This window comes from Hemiscyllium ocellatum, chromosome 25 (genome assembly GCF_020745735.1).
Source record: "Hemiscyllium ocellatum isolate sHemOce1 chromosome 25, sHemOce1.pat.X.cur, whole genome shotgun sequence".
Classification (NCBI taxonomy): domain Eukaryota; kingdom Metazoa; phylum Chordata; class Chondrichthyes; order Orectolobiformes; family Hemiscylliidae; genus Hemiscyllium; species Hemiscyllium ocellatum.
Window position 1 is genome coordinate 14,767,354 of NC_083425.1, and position 23,844 is coordinate 14,791,197.

Consider the following 23,844-nt stretch of genomic DNA (forward strand, 5'->3'; position numbering starts at 1 on the left):
GCTAATTAGTCTACCCTGTGCATCTTTGTCAAATGCAGTCCCTAAATATGTTTGGAAAGTTAAAATCCCGTAATGTAACCACCCTATTATTCTTACAGATAACTGAGACCTCCTTACAAATTTGCTTCTCAATTTCCTGGTGAATATTGGGGGTCTATAGTACAATCCCAATAAGGTGATAAATGCCTTTCTTATTTATCAGTTCCACTCATATACAGAGGAACCTCAATTTTCCGAATGACATGGGTTGGGGGTGAGTATTTTGTTCGGATAATCAAATGTCAGGTAATTGAATGCCAGATAACACAGTTTAGCCAAGCATCGGTACATTGCAATATTATTTGGATACATTGTAATTCAGATCATCGAAGTTTGGATAATCAAGGTTCCTCTGTAACTTCCATGGATGTACTCCCAGGAATATCCTCCCTAAGCACAGCAATAATGTTATCCCTAATCAGAAATACCATTTCCCCTCCTCTCTTGACCCCTTTTCTTTCCTTCCTACAGCATCTATGCACTGGAACATGAAGTTGCCAGACTCTAACCCATATTTCTGCCATAGCTATGATATCCCAGTCCCATGTACCCAACCATGTCCTAAATTCATTTGCCTTACCTGTCAGGCCACTTGCATTGAAATAAATGCTGTTTAATTTATCAGCCCTACCTCATTCTTTACTTTGCTCCTGCCTGCGTTGACTGTTTGACTTGTTCCTTTTCTCAACTGCACTGGCTTCAAACTGATCACTTTTACCACTATACCTGTGGATCCCAGTCCTCCCGCCCACCCACCCCTTTACTAGTTTAAACCCTCCCGAGTAGCTCTAGGAAATCTCCCCATCATTATATTAGTCTCCTTCCAAATAATGAGCAATGCCTCCTTCTCATTTAGGTCACTTCTATCTCAGAATCACCAGAAGAGATGCCAATGATCTAAGAGTGTGTATTCTTCAAGTCCTTGCTAAAGAAAAAAAGATAAAATATTTGAAAAACAGTTTAGAAATAGATGAGGAATTAAGCCAAGTTCCATCCATTTTGCAGCATTTAGTGCTATTCAGGTTCCTGATATAGATTCTGGTCCAGATGTCTGTATCCTCACAGATAATGATACAGTCTTTTTTTTTGACAGAGTTTCAGAAATGTCCTTGCTGCAGAGAACCTGCAATCCCAGTTCAACCCTACATATTCCCTTTCTGATAATAACAAGAGAGCATCCATATCGTCTTCCCACAAGCTGGGAATGCTGCTACAAAATAATACCTCATGCTAAACAGATTTCTGGGGGCAGCGGAGATGGGAGTAAAGAAGTAAATGTTCATGGTTAAATTTTAATGTTTATATCATTGTCCCAAAAGAACTTGGCAGATATGCAGAGAAAAGGATCAATTGCCAATGGTGTGCCACAAGGACTGGTGCTGGGTCCACTACTTTTCATCATTTACATAAATGATTTGGATGTGAGCATCAGAGGTAGAGTTAGTAAGTCTGCAGATGACACCAAAATTGGAGGTGTAGTGGAGAGTGAAGAAAGTTACCTCAGATTACAATGGTATTTTGATTAGATGGGCCAATGGGCTGAGGAGTGGCAAATGCAATTTAATTTAGATAAATGCGAGATGCTGCATTTTGGAAAGGCAAATCAGGATAGGACTTATACACTTAATGGACAGGTCCTAGGGAGTGTTGCTGAACAAAGAGACCTTGGAGTGCAGATACATAGCTCCTTGAAAGTGGAGTCGCAAGTAGATAGGATAGTGAAGAAGGTGTTTAGCATGCTTTCCTTTATTGGTAAGATTATTGAGTACAGGAGTTGGGACGTCATGTTGTTTCTGTACAGGACCTTGGTTAGGCCACTGTTGGAATATTGCATGCAACTCTGGTCTCCTTCCTATCGGAAAGATGTTGTGAAACTTGAAATGGTTCAGAAAAGATTTACAAACCTGTTGTCAGGTTTGGAGGATTTGAGCTATAGTGAGAGGTTGAATAGGCTAGAGCTGTTTCCCTGGAGCATCGGAGACTGAGGGGTGACCTTATAGAGATTTATAAAATCATGAAGGGCATGGATAGGATAAATAGACAAAATCTTTTCCCTGGGGCGGGGGAGTCCAGAACCAAAGGGCATAGGTTTAGGGTGAGAGGGGAAAGATATAAAAGAGACCTAAGGGGCAACTTATTCATGCAGAGAGTGGTATGTGTATGGAAAGAGCTGCCAGAGGAAGTGATGGAGGTTAGTACAATTGCAACATCTGGATGAGTAAATGAATTGGGTGGATTTGGAGGGATATGGGCTGGTGTTTGCAGATGGGACTAGATTGGGTTGGGATATCTGATCAGCATGGATGAGTTGGACAAAAGGGTCTGTTTCTGTGCTGCACATCTCTATGACTCTATGAATCAATATGTTTTCTCTGATATAACTGCTCAACATGTGAGAAGGAAATTTGTTATAGCCTGTCAAGGTTTCAGCAGCGTGTATATTCTTACCCTTCCTTGAAAATAAGTATGTTTAATAGAGCCTATTAATTATACCTGGATTCATTTTGATTTCACATCACAATAGATTTTCTCCCCCTGACTGATGTTTACAATGGTGTAGGTATCTCACAACAAGACAGTGCAGCAGCAGGATCATTGAGCTGCTCTAGACCACCTATTTACATATGTAAAGTCCTCAGGTCCATTTCAATCATCGATGAAGGATGCCTCAAAAATGTCTTTACTTAATTTGGCAATTGATCCACCTTTGACTGTGAAAGCAAGCGCATTTCCTGATTCCCATTTTCAGGATTAATAGACTATGTAGAGTATAAAAGAAAATTTCTAGGCACATATGTTTCAAATTGAAGTGTACAATAAAAACTATGCAAATTTGCATATTTGTTAGAAAAATATCGGATTTAAAAGAAAAATCATAGACTTGCTATCAATTTATAGCTCATGCAATTACCATTAGATTAACACACGATGAATGAACAAAAATACATTTATAACTATAAGACAGAATTTATTAAATGTATAGATTGTTTTAACTAATATAAAGTTGTAAAATTCAAAGCAATCAAAGACTTAAAAATTCATTGACATACCGGAAAGCTTTCAAAGAAGAATCAGGGATGTGTTCCTTGTCATAGTTTATTAGTGAATCTAAAAAACTATCCACTTTACCCATCATAACTTTAGCAGCTTTCCAGCTTTTGTCCTTTGGGAGTTTTCCACTTGGTGCTAAAAGGATCATTACGGCAGCTGCCACAAGAACTACAGCATCTGGTGGGGAGCCAAAAGATTTCAGCTCTGTCAAGTTGTTCTAATAAGAAAAAAGAATCAGGTTAATAGTTTAAAACAAAACATGAAAATAAATATTCTAAGAGAATATATTTCTTGAAGGCACATTGCTCAAGAAAATAGGCTGAAGAGAAAAGAGTTTTTCGACTTTTCCAGTCAAGGTAATTGTGCTGCATTTCTTTGTGCTGCATAGTAGAGGAAATTTGGTGGAGGCATACCGATCTGAATAAAATTTCAATTTTTCTGGTGAGCCAGAAATGTCCTCTCTTTACCCTAACAAAATCATTTCTATCTTGGTATGACTTAAATAAAGTTTCAAAGAATCAAATTCCATTTGCAAACATTTGGAAATATATAGGAATGGGACAAAATCTTCAAAAGAATCCATACAGACTCAATGGCCAAATGACCTTCTTCAGTGTTTAATGAATGAGAGAGGGGTAGAGAGACTTGGCAAGGGCCTCGCAGGGAGTTGATGACAAGGTTGAGAATTTTTAAAATGAAGTGTTCCCAGTTCATGAGCAAGTGTGGGACATGAATACAAGAGTGATGGATGGTTGGTGCTTAGTGCAATTAAACTATGGGCAGCTGAGTTTTGGGTAAGCTCATGTTTATATTACATGGGACAAGGCAAGTCATCCACTGTAGTATTTTAAATACTCACGGCTGGATATAATAGAGCCATGGCTAAGGAACAGACAAAAGCAAATGATATTGAGTTAGTAGAACTTATTCGACTTAGGGATGGTATGGATATGGGTCTGAAATCATACTTCAGGGTCAAGTAAGATGCCAACACTTTAATCAGCCTGTTTCACCATCACACGTATTGAAGGAGAGCTTTGTATGACATAGTAGGCAGTATGACATAGTAGATTGGAATCAATTTACACAGAACAAATTGTAGTGAACTCAGAAGAGATTTCCAGTTATAACTTTAAGAACAACTTGATCATATGGTCTATACCAAGAGGAGTCAAACAATTTAACAACTTGGAGCTGTCAAACTCATGGGTGCTGGAAAAGCGCAGCAGACCAGGCAGCATCCGAGGAGCAGGAGAATCAATGAGGCTGGTGTGCCAAGCGGGCTAAGATAAAATGTGTGTGTGTGTGTGTGGAGGGGGGGGAGAAGTGCTGGAAATACGATATTCCCAGTGCGCCCCACCCCCCACCTTTTATCTCAGCCCGCTTGGCACACCAGCCTCATTCCTGAAGAAGGTTTATGCCCAAACCTCAATTCTCCTACTCCTCGGATGCTGCCTGACCTGCTGCGCTTTTCCAGCACCACACTTTTCAATTCTGGTCTCCAGTATCTGCAGTCTTCACTTTCTCCTAGCTAGCAAACTCATGCCAAGATTCTATAAGGAAGAATCTACATGAAAGGGCAAAAGCATTTCAGATTAGGTAAGAGAAGTACAAAAGTAAATATGAACAAAAAGCTATTGTAGAATTTGCCATACTACTCTCACAAAGCAGTTACAAATTGTATCAGATATCAACGAAATGTGGGTCCAGTACTAATTAGAAGTTCAAGCACAGAGAGTGAATGGACATTGGAAACTCTTTGAGTAACGTTAGTCATTCCTGGTGAACAAGGTGAAAAATTTTAAAAATGAACAGCATAGTCTTTGGCTGAAGTTGCCAGAAGTTAAAGAAAAGTATTCACAGCTCAGACCAAGCATTGCTACCACAACAGGTGAATACCATGAGGAACAGCTATAGTCAGAAAATGAAGCACCTTGGAAGTAATTTCAATCAAGATCATAGCACCACATAAATTGCAAAGCTAGAATTAAATTGCTAAGGGAACAATTTAGAAGTCTCAGCATGGATTCAATTGATAAGGGAGCAATTTAGAAGTCTAACAAAAAGAGAAAGTATGGAGACTATTTAAGATCTAATAAGATTAGGAGATGTATAATTAAAGCCAAGCAGATAATGAGAATCATCTATGAAAAGTTATTAAGCCAGCATAATTCATCTCTAAGGTCCTGAGTAACAGAATGCACCAATAAAGTTGGAGAATTATTTAGTGGGTATGTTTCACTGAGAATGTTAGCTAAGCCCATAAGAGCAAGCCTGACCTCCCAGTCACTGCCCATTTCAATTTCCCCTCCTACCCCTTCTCTGACATGTCCATCCTCGGTCTTCTCCATTGACATAGTCAATCAGACCGCAAATTGGAGGAAGGAGTTAGAGGGCTTGAGCTATAGGGAGAGGCTGATTAGGCTGGAGCTGTTTTCCCTGGAGCATCGGAGGCTGAGGAGTGACCTTATAGAGGCTTATAAAATAATGAGGGGCATGGATAGGGAAAATAGACAAGTCTTTGCCTTGATGTGGGGAATCCAGAACTAGAGGGCATAGGTTTACGGTGAAAAGGGGAAAAAAAATTAAAAGTGACCTAAGGGGCAATGTTTTCATGCAGAGGGTGGTGCATGTATTGACTTCTGCCTTAAAAATACTTCAAGGTTCTTCCTTTTGAGGAAGCGAATTCAAAGACCCACAATTCTCTCAGAGATAAAAAAAAGTTTACTCATCTCCATCTTAAACAGGTGATCCATTATTTTTAAACTATGATTAGATTCTCCCACAAGAGCAAAACATCCTTTCTGCATCTACCTAGTCATAGAATCATGGAGTCATAGACCATGGAAATGGGCCCTTCAGCCTAATGTATCGATGATGACCAGGTTTCCTAATCAGAACTAGTCCCATTTACCTGTGTTTGGCCCAAATTCCTGTCATTTAAATGTTGCAATTGTGTCTGTCTCTATCACTTTCTCTGGCAGCCTGTTCCATATACACAACATCCTCTATGCATCTGTCTAAATTCCATCTGCCATTCCTCGACACACTGACCCAGTTGATCAAGAGCACACTGTACAGTAAGCTAACCTTCTTCATGATTCACTATACCACCAATTTTAGTATCATTCACAATGCCTCCTACATTTTCATCCAAATCATTTATATAAATGATGGACAACAAAGGCCCCAACACTGATTCTTGCAGCACACCACTGGTCACAGGCCTCCAGTATGAACACCAACCTTCTACCACCACCATTGGTGTTCTATCATCCTGTCCAATGGCTAGTTCACTTTTGATCCCATGTTATCTCACCTTGCTAGTCAGTCTACCATGCAGAAGCTTCTTGAAGGCCTTGGTAGAGTCCATGTAGACAACATTTATCACTCTGTCTTCATTTGTCTTCTTGGTTACCTCCTCATAAAATTGCAACAAATTTGTGAATCATGATTTCCCAGCACAAAGACATGCTGAAGATCCCTAATCTGTCCTTGCCTTTCCAAATGCATGTAATTCCTGCCTCCCAGAATCCCTTCCAATATTTACCCAGCACTGACATTAGGTGTACCAGTCTGAAGTTCCCTGTTTTTCCCTTGCAGCCTTTCTTAATTAATGGCACAACATTAGCCACCCTCCTGTCTTCTGGCATCTCACCCATGGCTGTGGATGATACAAATATCTCTGCTGGGGCCTTGCAATTTCTTCCCTAATTTTCCACAATATGCTGGGATTTATCTACCTTTATGCATTTTAAGACCTATAGCACCTCTTCTTCTGTAATGGGGACTCTTGTCACCTCAAACCTTATATGTTTCAATTAAGCCATCTTTGACTCTTTGAAATTCCAGAGAACATTGGTCCAACCTCTCTAGCCTTTCCTCATAATGCAATTTGCTCATTCCAATATTAGTCTCATAAACTTCATTAATGGACTAAATTGCCAACTTCTGCTCTGATGCCTTATGATATTATTAACAAATCAACTGGCCAATAATCTGAACTGTCTGGGTTTCTAGATCCCACTTTGCACTCTCCTGAGCAAAGTTAGAGAAAAATTGGCAAGTGAGCGTGTTGGTTTAATTTGCCAATTTTTGTACCCAACCATGCTGTTGGAAATTTTACAAATATTAAGTTTATTTTATAAATTATTGTTCCTTTTTAATTTTTTCTCTTGCACTTAATTCCAATCTTATATTCTCTCTTTATTTTTCTTTTTATACTTTATACAGTGTTCTAAAAGTAGCCTAAAAATGTTTTGTACAGCTGCAACGTGTCCTCCCAACTCTTTTACTCAATGTTCTGACCAAGAAAGGCAAGCATACCAAACACCTTCTTCACTATCCTATCTACCTGTGACTTCATTTTTAAGAAACCAAGAACCTGCACTCCAAAGTCCCTTTACTCAGCAATTATCTTCAGGACCTTACCATTAAATGTGTGAGTCCTGCCTTGTTGACCATTTCCTTGCATTTCCAAATGTTTGTAAACCCTGTCCCTCAGAATCCCCTCAACAACTTACCCACCACTGACATATAGTTCCCTGGCTTTTACTTACAGCATTTCTTAAATATTGGCACCACATTAGCCAATGTCCAGTCTTGTGTAACCTTACTGCAGCTTTCGATGATGTAAATATCTGAGCAAGGGGCCCAGCAATCTCTTCTCCAGCTTCCCACAAACTTCTGGAAAACACTTGATCAGGTCCCAGAGAATGTGTTCCTTTATCAATTTAAGAACTCCAGTACCTCCTCCTCTATAATATGAACTCTTTTCAAAACATCACTATTTACTTCCCCAAGTTTCCCAGCTTCCATGTCCTTCTCCACAATAAATGCTGATGCAAAGTATTTGTTTAGTATCTCATCCGTCTACTGTGGTTCCACATATAGACAACCACATTGATCGTTGAGAGGTCCTATTCTCTCCCTAGTTGCTCTTTTGCCCTTATTGCACTGATAGAATCCTTAACACTATTTGCCAAAATTATCTCATGCCCCCTTTTTGCCCTCCTGATTTCCTTCTTAAGTATACTCCTTCTGCCCTTATACTCCTATAGGGATTCAATCCCAGCTGTCTATACTTGACATATGTTTCCTTTTTCTTGACCAGGGCATCAATTTCTCTAGTCATCCAACATTCCCTACACCTACCAGCCTTGCCCTTCACACTAATAGAAACATCTTGTTGCTGAATTCTCGATATCACATTTTTAAAGGCCTCCCACTTCCTAAATGTTCCTTTACCTACAAATTGCTTCCCTCAATCAACTTTTGAAATTCCTGTCTAATACTGTCAAAGTTGGCCTTATTCTAATTTAGAACTTTAAAACTTTTTTGATCAATTCTACCCTTTCCTGTAACAATTTAAAAAATAATATAATTATGATCACTTGCCCCAAAGTACTCACTAACTGACACCTCAGTCACTTGCCTTGCCTTAATTCTCAAATGAAGGTCAAGTTATGCTCCTGTAATAGGTACATCCTAGAGTTTCCATAGGTTTTCTTGTACACACTTAATAAATTCTTCCCCATCCAAACCCTTACCACATAAAGAGTCCCAGTCTATATTTGGAAAGTTAAAATCCTCTACCATCACAACTCTATTATTCTGACTACTGGGGGTCCATAATGCAATCCCAGCAAGGTGATTATCTCTTTCCTATGTGTCAGTTCCACACATATAACTTCACTGGATGATATCTGTAAGTACAGCTGTAATGATCTCCCCAACCAAAAACGCCACTCTCCCTCCACTCTCATCTCCCTTTCTGTCCTTCCTATAGCATCTGTACCGCTGAACATTAAGCTGCCAGTTCTGCCTATCCCTGATCCAAGTTTCTGTAAGAACTGTGATATTGCAATTCCATATTCCCAATCATGCCATAAGGTCATCTGCGTTTACCTGTCGGGCCTTTTTTCAATGAAATAAATACAGTTTAATTTATCAGTCTTATCTCGCTCTCTGCCAAGCTACTTTCTGTTTTGTCTATTTAACTTGCTTCCCTTATTTACTGTACTAGCCTCAGTCTTTTCCATTTTCTCAATATTGCTTTGGTACCCACCCCACTTTACTAGTTTAAAGCCTCCCAAGTAGCACTAGCTAATCTCCCCACAAAGATATTGTTCCCTTTCTAATTTAGATGGAACACCCCTCTCTTATACAAGTCATTTCTAATCCTGAAGAGGTCCCAATTCTCCAAAAATGTGAATTGTAGCCTTCTGCACCAGCTCCTCAGCCACACATTCATCTTGCTCTATACTCCTATTGCTAACCTCTCTAGTACGTAGCACCATAAGTTGTCCAGATTTTATTACTACCCTTGAGACCTACTTTTTAACTTCCTGCCAAGGTTCCAATATTCTTTCTGCAGAACCTCATCCCTTTCCCTACCAAAGTGCATAACAGCCTCTAGCTGGTTACTTTCCCCTATCAGAATATTCTGCACTCTTTCCAAGATATCCTCTTGTTCTTGTAAACCCCTCATTGACTCTATCTGCCACACCAACCAATCCATGCAGTCCAGCAGGATTCCCAATCCTTTTTCCAGTTTCAATGCAATTGAAAACATACTATGATTACATTAAGCCGTTTGAAAACTAAGACAAGGAAATAAATGAGAATATTTATTTCTTTTAAAATAAGCTTTTCTGCATATGTGCCAAACCCACAATCATCCAGAAATGAATTTTAAATTCAATGTCATAGATAGTTAACATTAAACCATGTAAACTTCAGAGAAAGATGAAACAAGTAAACCAGATGCAATCTTACATAACATTTATAAATTCTCTCTTGTATTAGATTAACGATCGAGGGTTAAATTTCATGATCTAGGTAGAAACAAAAGCTATCAGGTGTTAATTTCCAAATTTAAAAACAGTAGTTCATGTGAATCTTCTCTGTAAGAGTACTCAGTGAAACTGGTTTGGGCAGTCTCATGAGAACTTATGACCATTGAAAAAATCTAGTTTTAACTGCACAAAAGTGAAAATTCCATTCTGAAATAATACCCATTCTGAAATAATATTTCCTAAAGTGCTACATGCAAGAGGAAATAGTCACATTGGTGGTCACTATTTATGCTATGGCTCTTTATTAAATGGTAAAATTGCCATTGTCTTATTAGACCATAGGGCTGCTCTTTCATTAGGGATACTTGACTGGTGGTGGTTTAACCTGAGAACCACCTCACCTCAAGTGATGCGGGGAGGTTCAGAAGGAGAGTCCCTCGTGGTAACCACAGCCTTTACATTTACAGGTCAGGTAAAATAGTTGTAGACATTGTAAAGATGCCTTTACTTGATCTTAAGCTCAGTTGGCTTGACAGCTGGTTTATAATGCAGAGTGATGCCAACAGTGCACAAATTGAACCCACACTGTTGGCATCACTCTGCATCATAAACCAGCTGTCAAGCCAACTGAGCTTAAGATCAAGCAAAGGCATCTTTACAATGTCAATAACTATTATACCTGACCTGTAAATGTAAAGTCCTGTTACTAGAGGGATATTTCAGACATGAAATTCAGGAGGTAAATGACTTATAAATCATGGGGGCATTTATCTAAATTCTAAATGCATACATCCTTTGGCCAAATTGCTGTGACAAGAATGCAATTTCATAAAATCACCTTGCTTTCTAATATTTAGGCAGATATAAATTCACTCCATATTTATATGAGTGTGTTGGCTGGGATTCTCTGCTTCAGTGCATCATGAGAAATGCTGAGGTAGCTCCTCAATCCAAACATATTAATTTTTCTCACCTCTCAATGTTTTATTCCAAAGAAATGTTGCATGCCCTGCCATGCTGCCTGCTCTAAATATGGTCAACATTCCAATTCAGAATAAAAACCATTCCAAATAAATTACATGCAACCCATGAACAATGCCATTGCACATTGTCCATTATTTCTTAGTTTTACCTTATTTAATGTATTCAGTGCTTCTTGTGCTGCAATTAAAGCTGGCTCTGCTTTTGCCAAGTCTTCTTCACAAGACTGTTGTTTTTCTCTTACATTCTAAACATAAAACACAAAAGCTGAAAACCTCTTTAAATTTGTGCATTTTTAAATACATTTTAAACATAAAAAGGCTGAAAACCTCCTCACATTTCAAAGATTAATGCAGTAAGTCAATAAATTAATACAAAGTACTTTACCTCATTAATGATTTGTACTTTCTTCTCTTCCTCATCAGCAATTTTTTTATTTTTGGTCACAATTTCTGTTTGCTGTCCAACAACTTTAATTAATTTGTCTGCATCCTCATTCTTCTGTTGTAGCTCCACTTCTTGTATAGCAAGTTTACTTTTTAAATCATCTACCTGTATGTAAAGATATATTCATAATTGTTAGTTTCACAATTTATTACAGTATTAAAAGAGAATATGTATATGTATAGGTTGGAAATGCTGGAATTGTTTTTCTTGCAGAACAAATGGCTGAGGGATATTAACAGGGGAGATAGAGGACAACTGTTCTAATTGGAAGGATCAAGAACAAGAAAACATCAAATAAAAATGATTGGCAAAAGGAGCAATGGCAACATACAAAAATGTTTTACAGAATGAGTAGTTAGGATCTGAGTTGCAATGCTTGAGAGTTTGATGCATGTCTTCAGAAAGAGAATTAGACAATTACCTGAAGAGCAAAAATTATGCAGGGCTCTGGGTGGAATTCAGGATTTGGGGAGAGGTGGGACGAAGGTGGAAGGTTCCATTTGGTGAATTGGCCAAAAGCCCTCCTGTGTTGTATGACTATAAGACTGTAAGAAGTCGGAACAGGTGGATCCTGTTTTGCTCCTAGAGCCTGATCTGCCATTCAAAAGGAATGTGTCTGATCTGACATTCCACACGTCCACATCACTGTCTTTTTTCCCGTAACACTGGATTCCCCTACTGATAAAGAATCTAAATCAGTTTTAAATATACATGAGGACTCTACCCCACAGCTGTCTGTGACAAAGAGGTCCAAAGACTCTCAGCCCTCTGAAAAAAGAAATTCCTCCTTATCTCTGTCTTAAATTGGCACTCCTTATTCTGAGATGATACTCTCTGGCCCTATATTCTTCCATGAGGGGAAATATCCTCTCAGCCCATTACAAATCCTATCACCTCTTATTCTACCAAATCTCAATGAGTAGAGCCCTAACTTGTTTAATCTTTGCTCCTGAGACAATCTGTTCATAGCAGGGATCAAGCTAGTGAACATTCTCTGAACTGTCTCCACTGAAATAATATCTTTCCTTAAATAAAGCATCAAAACTGCTCACAGTATTCCAAATGTGGTCCTACCACATCATGTACAGTTGTAGCAAGACTCCCTACTCTTATATTTCAACTCTTTGAAATAAGGGCTAACAATCTATTAGCCGCCTTCAGAGCTTTTCCAGAAACATGGACACACATTGAGGATACATCTTTCTCATTCAAGAAATTCTCCTTAATCAATTTTACTAGACCCCTAATCTCATTGTCATAAACCAACACATGAGCTAAATCCAGCTGATTAAATTAGAGAATATCTGATAGCAACTAATAAGAAAACTAAAATTTTGTCTGAATCCCATGAGGAGTTGAGACATTGTGCCTTAATCACGATTGTTGAGAATCTGGTAATACATCTAAAAAGCTCCCTAGCTTTGTGAATGTTACACAGTTGGCTTCAATTATTTTATTCCCAAATTGCTAGAGATTTCTTGGAAATTTTTAGGCATGAAGTCAGGACCCTGATCAGACAGTACCTCAAATAGTTATACATAATGAATAAAAATCTTAATTAACCTTTCACCTACTACCCTTGCTGTAATGGTCCTTAAAAGAACAGCCTCTAGGTATCAAGTTAGCGTGTTCATAATTGGATATACTGAAGTCCCAATTTTCCTTTTGGTATTAGTTTTACACAATTCACTACAAATTAAATAAATAGTTTTTGAAAACTTTGAATGGTTTAGGTATGAACAACACTGGTCTGATTATATGTTCGGTTTTATTATCACCTGACATGTATGGCACTTTACAGAAATACTCTACATCTTTATGAAGTTCCAGTCATATATAATACTTGTTTGTTGACGCTGGTATTTTCCATATTCCTAACAGCCCTGCTATAGGCATTTCATGTGATGCCTGCAACAACTTCTAAGATATCTGTGCAGTAACACTACTTGATGAACAAGCCTCCAGTACTGGATCAGTGGTGCTGGACGAGCACAGCAGTTCAGGCAGCATCCAATGAGCAGCGAAATCGACGTTTCGGGCAAAAGCCCAAGCCTCCAGTACTGGTCTGCAGTTATGCAGTTATAGAGTCAAACAGCACGGAAACAGACCCTTAAATCTAACCAGTCCATGTGAACATCATCTCAAACTAAACTAGTCCAACATGCCTGCTCCTGGCCTGTTTCCCTCCAAATCCTTCCTATTCATGTATCTATCCAAAAACGTTGCAATTGTACTCACAACCCCCACTTTCTCAAGAAGTTCATTCTACATGCAAATCACTCTCTATGTAAAACAATTGCCTCTTATGTCTTTTTAAAATCTCTCTCCTCACCTTAAAGTGTGACCCCCTAGTCTTGAAATTCCCCCATCCAAGGAAAAAGACAACTACTATTATCTCTATCTATACCTCTCATTATTTTATAAACTTCTATCAGATAGCCTCTCCACCTCCTACGCTCCAGTGAAAAACGTCCTAGCCAATTCAGTCTTTTTGGTAACTCAAATCTTCCATACACAGCAACATCCTGATAAATCTCTTCTGAACCCTCTCCAACTTGATAATATCCTTTCTATCTTTCCACTTCCTCATTAAAACTCTGTTTTTGATATAATAGCACTCTGGAACCACTTCATCCTCAGCTTCAGTATGAGTTATCTTTGTTAATTGACTGAACTCTGGCTTTGCTTTCTGACCCTCATCAATTGTCTTTGTTACTTCCTCAAAAAACACAATCAGGTTTGTGAGACACGACCTCGCCCACACAGCGCCATGCTTATTGTTAATAAGTCCATATTTTCTGAATTTGCGTAAATTCTGTTTTTAAGAATCTTCTCCAACAGTTTCCCTACCAGTAATGTTAGGCTCACCAGCCTAATTTCTTGAATTATCCTTGTTGCCCTTCTAAAATGAAGAAACAATATTGGCTATTGTCCAATCCTCTGCGAACTTTCTTGGAGTATAGATTAGTGTTTGTCTCATCACGGAAAACACACATAGAAATTCATCTAGCTGTAGTATATTAGCTGCAATTCTAATAAAAGTTAGGATTCTGTTCTACTTTTATGTTCAGTAAATACAGTAATAAATATGAAACATTAGAGATCTACAAACCTGGCCAGCAGTGCTATTAAGTTTAGCCAAACCATTTTCAAGTCTATCCATTTTAGCAATCAAGTCTTTCCTTTGCTTTGAGAGCAGGTTTTGATAGAGCTTTATTTGTTCCAGAAATGTTTTGGGAGTAGTGTAGTTGTAGCGCCTTTCAGTTGTTAGGTAGATTGAAGACATCTCTTGGACGCTTTTGTGTACAAATGACATGAACAAGCTTATAGAATGCTTTACGTCACTCTGAAAGGTAATTCAGTATACAAAAAAGTATTCAGTGCACTTGTGTTAAATTAAACATGCAATTTAATAGTACAACTGTAATGAAAATGTTTCATATTGAATATTTTATTTGGGGATTAATATTTTGAAAGATTTTGAAAGAATTATTTTATTCCAAATTTTGGACTAGTTTCTTTCAGAGGTAATTGAAAAGTAACTGTAGACTTTGGAACATACTTCTCACAATGTTTCCTGGAAATCATACAACTTGCAATGAATGCTTCTTTTGGTGGTGACCTCCTCCCATGTCTGTTTTGAAAAGTGTTTGGTTTGGAGTTTGTTCTTGTCTTCTTTTGGAGGAAAAACACTACAAACAAGGAGGTAGAGACAAAAAAACTGCAGATGCTGGAATCCAAAGCAGACAGGCAGGAGGCTGGGAGAACACAGCAAGCCAGGCAGCATCAGGAGGTGGAGAAGTCTATGCTTTGGGTGTAACCCTTCTTCCGGATGAGGTCCCCAGTCCTGCAGAAGGGTCACACCCGAAACGTCGACTTCTCCACCTGCTGATGCTGCCTGGCTTGCTGTGTTCTTCCAGCCTCCTGCCTGTCTACAAGCAAGGAGGTGACTAACATATTGCAGCTTTTTCCAAAAGAAAAACCCCTATTATTGTGAATTCAGGATGAAATCCATTCCTTTTTCTGGAAGGGTGATTGAAATAATTTCTTAATAGTTAATTTATGAGCAGGCTGCATCTGCCAAGATTTTGGAGACAAGTGAAGATATTTAATTTACTAGTACAAGGTCCCTGACCAGAAGACTGCATAAAGGTTTTGTTTCCTTTTAAAGGACTAAAACCCTATGGGCCAATGCTTTTTTGTCCAGAAAGCCAATCTTTACAGATTTGCCTGGTGTGAGTAAACATGTATGTTTTTTGGGGCTAAGGGAGAGGAATAAACATTTATATTTCCATATTACAATCCGTATGTATTAGTGAGTTTTGCATTTCAATTGAATAAATTTTGTTTCTAAACTAAACCAGTAATTTTGTGTTTAACAATAAATCTGTTTAATAAATTTGATTTAAACTGATTATTTAATTGGCCATCTTAATAACTGGAAAATGTTTTACATTTGATGTTGTGACTGTGGAGTCATGGGACTAGAGCAACGGTGTCATAGCCTTGTTATAACACCATTTTACGTAAAGATAGATTTTGAAACATATCCATGAACATAAAGTGTAAGAGATTGTCTAAATCATTATAATTAATTTACTAGTAAGTGGATAGATTATTGCATTTTAAAAATTACACTATATGTATTCATTTTTTGACAGAATCCACTTCCTGTGAGATGCACCTGGAGATACTTCCATAATACCAGTTGTGTTTAACTTTGAATCATTTAAATCTTCAAGATGACTTTGTGTGCAAAATGGGAGATAACTTGGAAGATTGCTGGATCTAGACTAAGGCAGCCAACTACCTGTGTGAATAGATGAATTTTTGACTAAAAACAATAAAGCTACTAATGATGCTCATTCAATGGCAACCTAAGAAGAAATTGTAGAAAATATACATTATACTTCATGGGAGCAAAATACTGCGGATGTTGGAATTTGTTGCAAAAGCAAAAATAGCTGGAGATTACAGCAAGTCAGGCAGCATCCATGGAGAGAACCCGGTCCATCTCCCTCCAAACCCTTCTTATTCATATACCCACCCAGATGCCTTTTAAATTTTGCAATTGTACTAGCCTCCACCAATTTCTCTGGCAGACCATTCCACATATGCACCACCCTCTGCGTGACAAAGTTGCCTCTTCATCTCTTTTATGTCTTACCCCTCTGACTCTAAGCCTATTCCCTTTAGTTCTGGACTCCCCCACCCCAGGGAAGAGGTTTTGTCTATTTATCCTATCCATGCCCCTCATGAGTTATAAATCTCTACAAGGTCACCCCTCAGCTTCTGACACTGCATGGAAAAGAGCCCCAGCTTATTCAACCTCTCCCTATAACTAAAATCCTCCAACCCTGGCAACATCCTTGTAAATCTTTTCTGAACCCTTTCAAGTTTCACAACTTCCTTCCGATAGGAAGGAGACTAGAATTGTACATAATATTTCAAAAATGGCTGGACCAATGTCCAGTACAGCCGCAACATGACCTCCCAACTCCTGCACTCAATAGTCTGACGAATAAAGGAAAGCATACCAAGCGCCTTCTTCACTATCCTATCTACCTTCAACTCTACTTTCAAAGAGCTATGTACCTGCACTCCCAGGTCTCTTGTTCAGAAACATTCCCTATGACCTTACCATTAAGTGCATAAGCCCTGCTCTGATTTGCTTTCTCAAAATGCAGCACCTCGCATTTATCTAAATTAAATTCCATCAGCCATTCTTCAGTCCATTGGCCCGTCTGATCAAGATCCCATTGAAATTTGAGGTAACCTTCATCACTGCCCCTACACCTCCAATTTTGGTGTCATCTGCAAACTTACTAACTCTACCTCTTATGCTCACATCCAAATCATTTATATAAATGACAAAAAAAAATGGACCCAGCACCAATCCTTGTGGCACTCCACTGGTCACAGGCCTCCAGTCTGAAAAACAACCCTCCCCCACCTTTGTCTTCTATCTTTGAGCCAGTTCTGTATCCAGATGGCTAGTTCTCCCTGTATTCAATGAGATCTAACCTTGCTAATCAGTCTCCCATGGGGAACCTTGTCGCACGCCTTACTGAAATTCATATAGATAACATCTACCGCTCTGCCCTCATCAATCCTCTTTGTTACTTCTTCAAAAAACTCAAACAAGTTTGTGAGACATGATTTCCCACGCAAAAAGCCATGTTGACTATTTCTAATCAGTTCTTGCCTTTCCAAATACATATACATCCTGTCTCTCAGGACTCCTTCCAACAACTTGCCCACAACCAACATCAGGCTCACTGGTCTATATTTCTCTGACTTGTCTTTATCACCTTTCTTAAACACGTTAGCCAACCTCCAGTCTTCTGGCACCTCACCTGTGACTATCGATGATACAAATATCTCAGCAAGAGGCCTAGCAATCACTTCCTAGTTTCCCACAGATTATACGTAGGGTATACCTGATCAGGTCATGGGGATTTATCCACTTTTATGCATTTCAATACCTCCAGCACTTCCTCCTCTGAAATATGGACATTTTTCAAGATGTTGTCATCTATTTCCCTACATTCTATACCTTCCATGTCCTTTTCCACAGTAAACACTGTTGAAAAGCACTTGTTTAGTATCTCCACCATCTCCTGCATCTCCACACAAAGGCGCCGTGCTGATCTTTGAGAGGCCCTATTCTCTCCCTATTACCCTTTTGTCCTTAACGTATTTGTAAAAACATTTGGATTCTCCCTAACTCTCTTTGCCAAAACTATCACGTGTCCCCTTTTTGCCCTCCTGATTTCCCTATTAAGTACACTTCTACTGCCTTTATATTCTTCTACTCAATGTCTATACCTGACATATACTTCCTTCTTTTTCTTAACCAAACCCTCAATTTCCTTAGTCATCCAGCATTCCCTATACCTACCAGCCTTTCTTTTCACCATAACAGGACTATACTTTCTCTGGATTCTCGATATCTCATTTCTGAAGGCTTCCCATTTTCCAGCTGTCCTTTTACAGTGTGAACATCTGCCCCCAATCAGCTTTGAAAGTTCTTACCTAACACCATCAAAATTGGCCTTTCTCCAAGTTAGAACTTTTAGATTTGGTCTGTCCTTTTCCATCATTATTTTAAAACTAAAAGAATTATGGTCACTGGCACCAAAGTACTCCCCCACTGACACGTCAGTCACCTGCCCTGCCTTATTTCCCAAGAGTAGGTCAAATTTTGCACCCTCTCTAGTTGGTACATCCATATACTGAATCAGAAAATTTTCTTGTGCATACTTAACAAATTTCTCTCCATCTAAACCCTTAACACAATGGCCGTCCCAGTCTATGTTTGGAAAGTTAAAATCCCCTACCATAACCACACTATTATTCTTACAGATAACTCAAATCTCCTCACAAATTTGTTTCTCAATTCCACCCAAATAACTTCCCTGGATATATTTCTGGGAATATCCTCCTTCAGTACAGCTGTAATACTATCCCTTAGCAAAAACGTCACTCCCCTTCCTGTCTTGCGTCCCTTTCGATCCTTCCTGTAGCATTTGTATCCTGGAACATTAAGCTGACATCCTGTCCATCCCTGAGCTACATTTCTGTAATTGCTATGACATCCCTGTCCCGTGTTCCTAACCATGCACTGAGTTCATCTGCCTTCCCAGTTAGGCCTCTTCCATTGAAATAAGTGCAGTTTAATTTATTAGTCCTACCTTGTTCTCTGCTTTGTCCCTGCCTACCCTGACTGTTTGACTTGCTTCTTTTCTTACCTGTACCGGTCTAAGATTGATCTCTTTCCTCATTATCACCCTGGGTCCTTACTAGTTTAAATCCTCCCGAGCAGCTCTAGCAAATCTCCCTGTCAGTACATTAGTCCCCTCCCAGCTCAGGAGCAATCTGTCCTTCTTGTACAGGTCACTTCTACCCCAGAAGAGATTCCAATGATCCAAAAATGTGAATCCTTCTCCCATATACCAGCTCTCAGACATGCATTTATCTACCTTATCCTCCTATTCCTACCCTCACTAGCTTGTAGTACCAGGTGTAATCCAGACATTACTGGTCTTGAGCACCTCATTTTTAAATTCTTGCCTAACTCTCTATATTCTCCCTTCAGAATCCCAATGTTTTGTGTTTCCTATGTCGTTGGTTCCAACGTAGACAATGACCTCCTGCTGGGCCCTCTCCCCCTTGAGAACATTCTGCACCCCCTCTGAGACATCCTTGATCCTGGCACTGTGGAGGCAACGCACCATTTTGATTTTTCACTGCTGGCTACAGAAATGTCTGTCTGTGTCTTGAACTAGAGAATCCCCTAACATAATCGATCTCTAGGAACCCGGTGTACCCCTCATTGCATTAGGGCCAGTCTCAAAATATTAGTTTGTTTTTTCTTCATGGATGTTGCCTGACCCTCTGTGATCTCAAACAATTATTGTTTTCAGTAGGTCTCAGATTTCTCATTTAGTCCCTATGGCATGTAGAAATTCTGTTCTTCTAGGTAGAGTTTCAATTCTTTAGTATTGCAAACGTTAGGATTGAAATTCAATTGAACAGCAGCTTTATCAACCCTGAGTTCTATGGATATAAGATCTGCCAAAATGTATATATTTCTAATCATTCTTTGTACTGCTCCCAGAATCAGTACTTCTCAACTTCTGAAGAGCCCAATAGTTTTGTACCTTTGTACTCTGACAGCTTCTCAATCATTGTTTTTTTTCTTTCTACTGATGGAGTTTGACCTTTCAGACTGCTTTTTTCCTCCGAAATCAGCTTCTGTTTCTCTAGCAAACTAAACCAAAGATTGATTTTGCAAAAATCTGCTTCTACTCCCAGTTGGAATTACAATTAACAACTTCCTCTCTCAAAAGTCTGCATGTTTAGCTTCTGGTTTCAGGTGGTACTGACTCAAAAATTTAGGGCTTGAATCCAAAATCAATGCAGTTAATATCTAACAAGCTACTGTTTTTATTACATTTGCACTAGAATATATACAAATGAAAACAGTAGAATTTTCTTACCTCAATACCCTCAGTTTCCTCAAGGAAACGTTTACTGACAGATACCAAAGCTTCTTCTGGCCACTCATGGAACCAGTCGATAGATGTGCAGTTTACCAATGCAGGAAATTTCCGTGCACGTACTCGTAGAATTGAACCCACAGGTGAAAAACATAAAACAACCTGCAAAATCAAAAAGCATTGACAGTTTTAAAAAGACAAAGCAGTACTATATTGTAATTTGTAAAGAAATTATAAATCATATAATGATTAACTTGCAGATAAAATTTTAGTCTCTTTTGTTGCACATTTAATTCATGCATTCATAATTTTTAAATTATTATCAATCAAAAACTCTTCTTGTAGCTTTATAATAATTTCTATTGAATTAAAGAGGAAGATTTACTCAAGATATGGAAGATGGAGCATGTGTGGAAATAAATAGTCAATCTTTAAAAGTGTCCATATTACAGGGGAGGAGGTGCTGGATGTCTTAAAATGCACAAAGGTGGATAAATCCCTGGGACCCGGTGAAGTATACCCTATAACTCTGTGGGAAACTAAGGAAGAGATTGCAGGGTCCCTTGCTGAGATATTTGTAACATTGATAGTGACAGGTGAGGCACTGGAAGATTGAAGGATGACTAACGTGGTGCCACTGTTTTACAGAGGTGGTAAGGAAAAGCCAGGAAACTATAAACTGGTGAGCCTGACATTGGTAGTGGGCAATTGTTGGAGGTAACTCTGAGGGACAGGATTTAAATGAATTTGGAAGGCAAGAAATGATCAAAAACAGCCAACATGGGTTTTTGCATCGGAAGTTCGTCTCACGAACTTGATTGAGTTTTTTGAAGAAGTAATAAAGAAGATTGGCGAGGGCAGAGTGGTGAATGTGATTTATATGGACTTCAGCCTGTCTGTCGACAAGACTCCTCATGATTGACTGGTTAGCATGGATAGATTATATGGAATAGAGGCAGAACTAGCTATTTGGATACAGAACTGGCTCAAAAATAGAAGACAAAGGGTGGTGGTGGAAGGTTACTTTCCAGACTGGAGGTCTGTGACCAGTGGTGTGCCACACAGATCGGTGCTGGGCCCACTACTTTTCATCAATTATATAAATGATTTGGATGTGAATACAGGAGGTATGCTTAGTAAGTTTGCAGATGACACCAAAATTGGAGGTGTAGTGCATAATGAAGAACATTTCCTCAGAGTACAACAGGATCTTGATCAGATGGGCCAATGGGCTGAGGAATGGCAGGTGAAGGTTAATTTAAATAAATGTGAGGAGTTGCATTTTGGAAAGGTAAATCAGGCCAGGACTTACACACTTAATGGTACCGTCCTCGGGAGCATTGCTGAACAAAAAGACCTTGGAGTGCAGGTTCGTAGTTCCTTGAAGACGACGCTTGGTATGCTTGCCTTTATTGGTCAGTGCATTGAGTATACAAGTTGGGACATCCTTTTGTAGGTGTATAGGACATTAGTTAGGCCACTGTTGAAATATTGTGTGCAATTCTGATCTCTATGCTATTGGACAGATGTTGTGAAACTTGCAAGCGTTCAGAAAAGATTTACTAGAATGTTGCCAGGTTTGGAGGCTGAATAGGATGGGGATAGTTTCCCTGGAGTGTCAGAGGTTGAGGGGTGACCTTATAGAAGTTTATAAAATCATGAGGGGTATGAATAAGGTCAGTAGACAAGATAATTTCCCCAGGGTGGGGGCGGGGATCCAAAATTAGGGATCATAGGTTTAAGGTGAGGGGGAAAGAATTAAAAGGGACCTAAGGGGCAACTTTTTCCTGTAGAGGGTGGTGAGTGTATGGAATGAGCTGTCAGAGAAACTGTTCCGCCAACTCCAATTAGATCCCACCACCCAGAACATCTTCCCCTCCCCATCCTTCTCTGCCCTTCGTAAGGACCATTTCCCTTGTTACTCCTTGGTTTGTGCCACACTCCCCATCACCTCCCCCGTCCCCGCTCCTGCCAGCATGCCACCTCCTTTGCCTAAATCCAGGGCCCCAAACAGTCCTTCCAGGGGAAACAGAGGTTTACCTATATCTTCTCCAACCGAGTTTACTGCATCAGGTGTTCCTGATATGGTCCTCTCCACATCAGTGAGATCAAATGAAAACAGTCACTGCCCATTTTAATTCTCCTTCTCACTCCCTCTCCAACATGCCATCCTTGGCCTTCTCCATTGCCAGAGTGTATCAGAACACAGACTGGAGGAACAACACCTTATCTTCCACCTGGGCAGACTACAGCCCAAAGGACTCAACATTGAGTTCTCCAATTTTAAATAACCTTCCCACCCATCCTCTGACTCCCTTTCTAAGCCAACCTCCTCCCTTTCATTCCAACTACCTAACCCTCCTTTCAGTTACCATGGATTCATTCCTCCCATCAACCAACCAGGTCATATCCACATTTGTGATGATCTATCATGACTTCACCATTCTGCCCCTCTCCCCACCCAACACCTCCACCACTTTATCTGCAGGTCCCCCTATCCCCATCTCGATTCCTGAAGAAGGGTTATACCCAAAACGTTGACTTCTCTACCTTCATGTGCTGCCTAGCTTGCTGTGTTCTTCCAACCTCCGGCTTGTCTACTTTGGATTCCTACATCTGCAGTCTCTCTCTGAAGGAAGTGTGGAGGCTGGTACAATTATAACATTTAAAAGGCATCTGGGTGGCTATATGAATAGGAAGGGTTTAAGAGGGGAATGGGCCAAATGCTGGCAAATGGGTCTAGGTTTATTTGAGATATCTGTTTGGCATGGATGAGTTGGACTGAAGGGTCTGTTTATGTTCTGTATATCTCTGACTCTATGATGTTATGGTAAGAAAAAATAACCCCAATCTATCAAAAATCAAGTAAAGTCTCTGGAGGTCTGCAGGAGTTATTTATACTTATTGGTGACTTCAAAATTCAAGTTAAATTCAATTCTTCATACCTGAGTACAACCCACTGAAATTCATGAGGACTTGGCATTCATCATTGAAATGGATATCAAACAGATAACTTTTGATAACTTTTCTAAAAAAAAGTATCTTTTAACTGTGCCTGGCTGTTAGTGAGTGGGTGTTGGTGATCAAAGAAGATTGGTCTTAGATCATAAATGTTAATTAGATTTCCTTGTAGATCACCTGTATTTTGTTAAAGTTACATTATTAACAATAAACTGTTGAAGTTATGAACTTGGTGTCCAAGGTTGCTTGTTTCTAAAATCTGGTTAAGAGCAACTGAGCATTTTTTAGGTTCATCAGATGTCTTAATTTCACTATGTTGTTGATCCAGCGTGAGCACATCTTATTTGATTAACTTCCTATCCCTGGGTTGTAATATCCTGGAAAACTTTAATATAATGAAAGCTTTTGACTCCGCTGACTAAAATCTTGTACTAAGCTGAAAACATTTTCTGAACCGAAAACATAATTATTCTGCTAGTCTGTAATGAAAACTTAAATTTCTAACTGAACTCAAACTAATCCATCAGTATTTCATAATCATCTGTTTGTTTGTATGCCATAAAATC

General features: G+C 39.2%; 1 protein-coding gene across 1 annotated transcript in view; it reads right to left on the minus strand.

Annotated features, from left to right (window-relative positions):
* The window catches only part of LOC132827952 (dynein axonemal heavy chain 17-like), a 443,350-nt gene that overhangs the window by 73,375 nt on the left and 346,131 nt on the right, over window positions 1–23,844 (minus strand). The window contains exons 55-59 of the mRNA XM_060844799.1: window positions 20,318–20,479; window positions 14,428–14,661; window positions 11,256–11,420; window positions 11,020–11,115; window positions 3,090–3,307 (exon numbers count right to left, since the gene is read on the minus strand). Of these exons, the coding sequence (XP_060700782.1) occupies window positions 3,090–3,307; window positions 11,020–11,115; window positions 11,256–11,420; window positions 14,428–14,661; window positions 20,318–20,479 (875 nt within the window). The remainder of the gene's footprint in view (window positions 1–3,089; window positions 3,308–11,019; window positions 11,116–11,255; window positions 11,421–14,427; window positions 14,662–20,317; window positions 20,480–23,844) is intronic.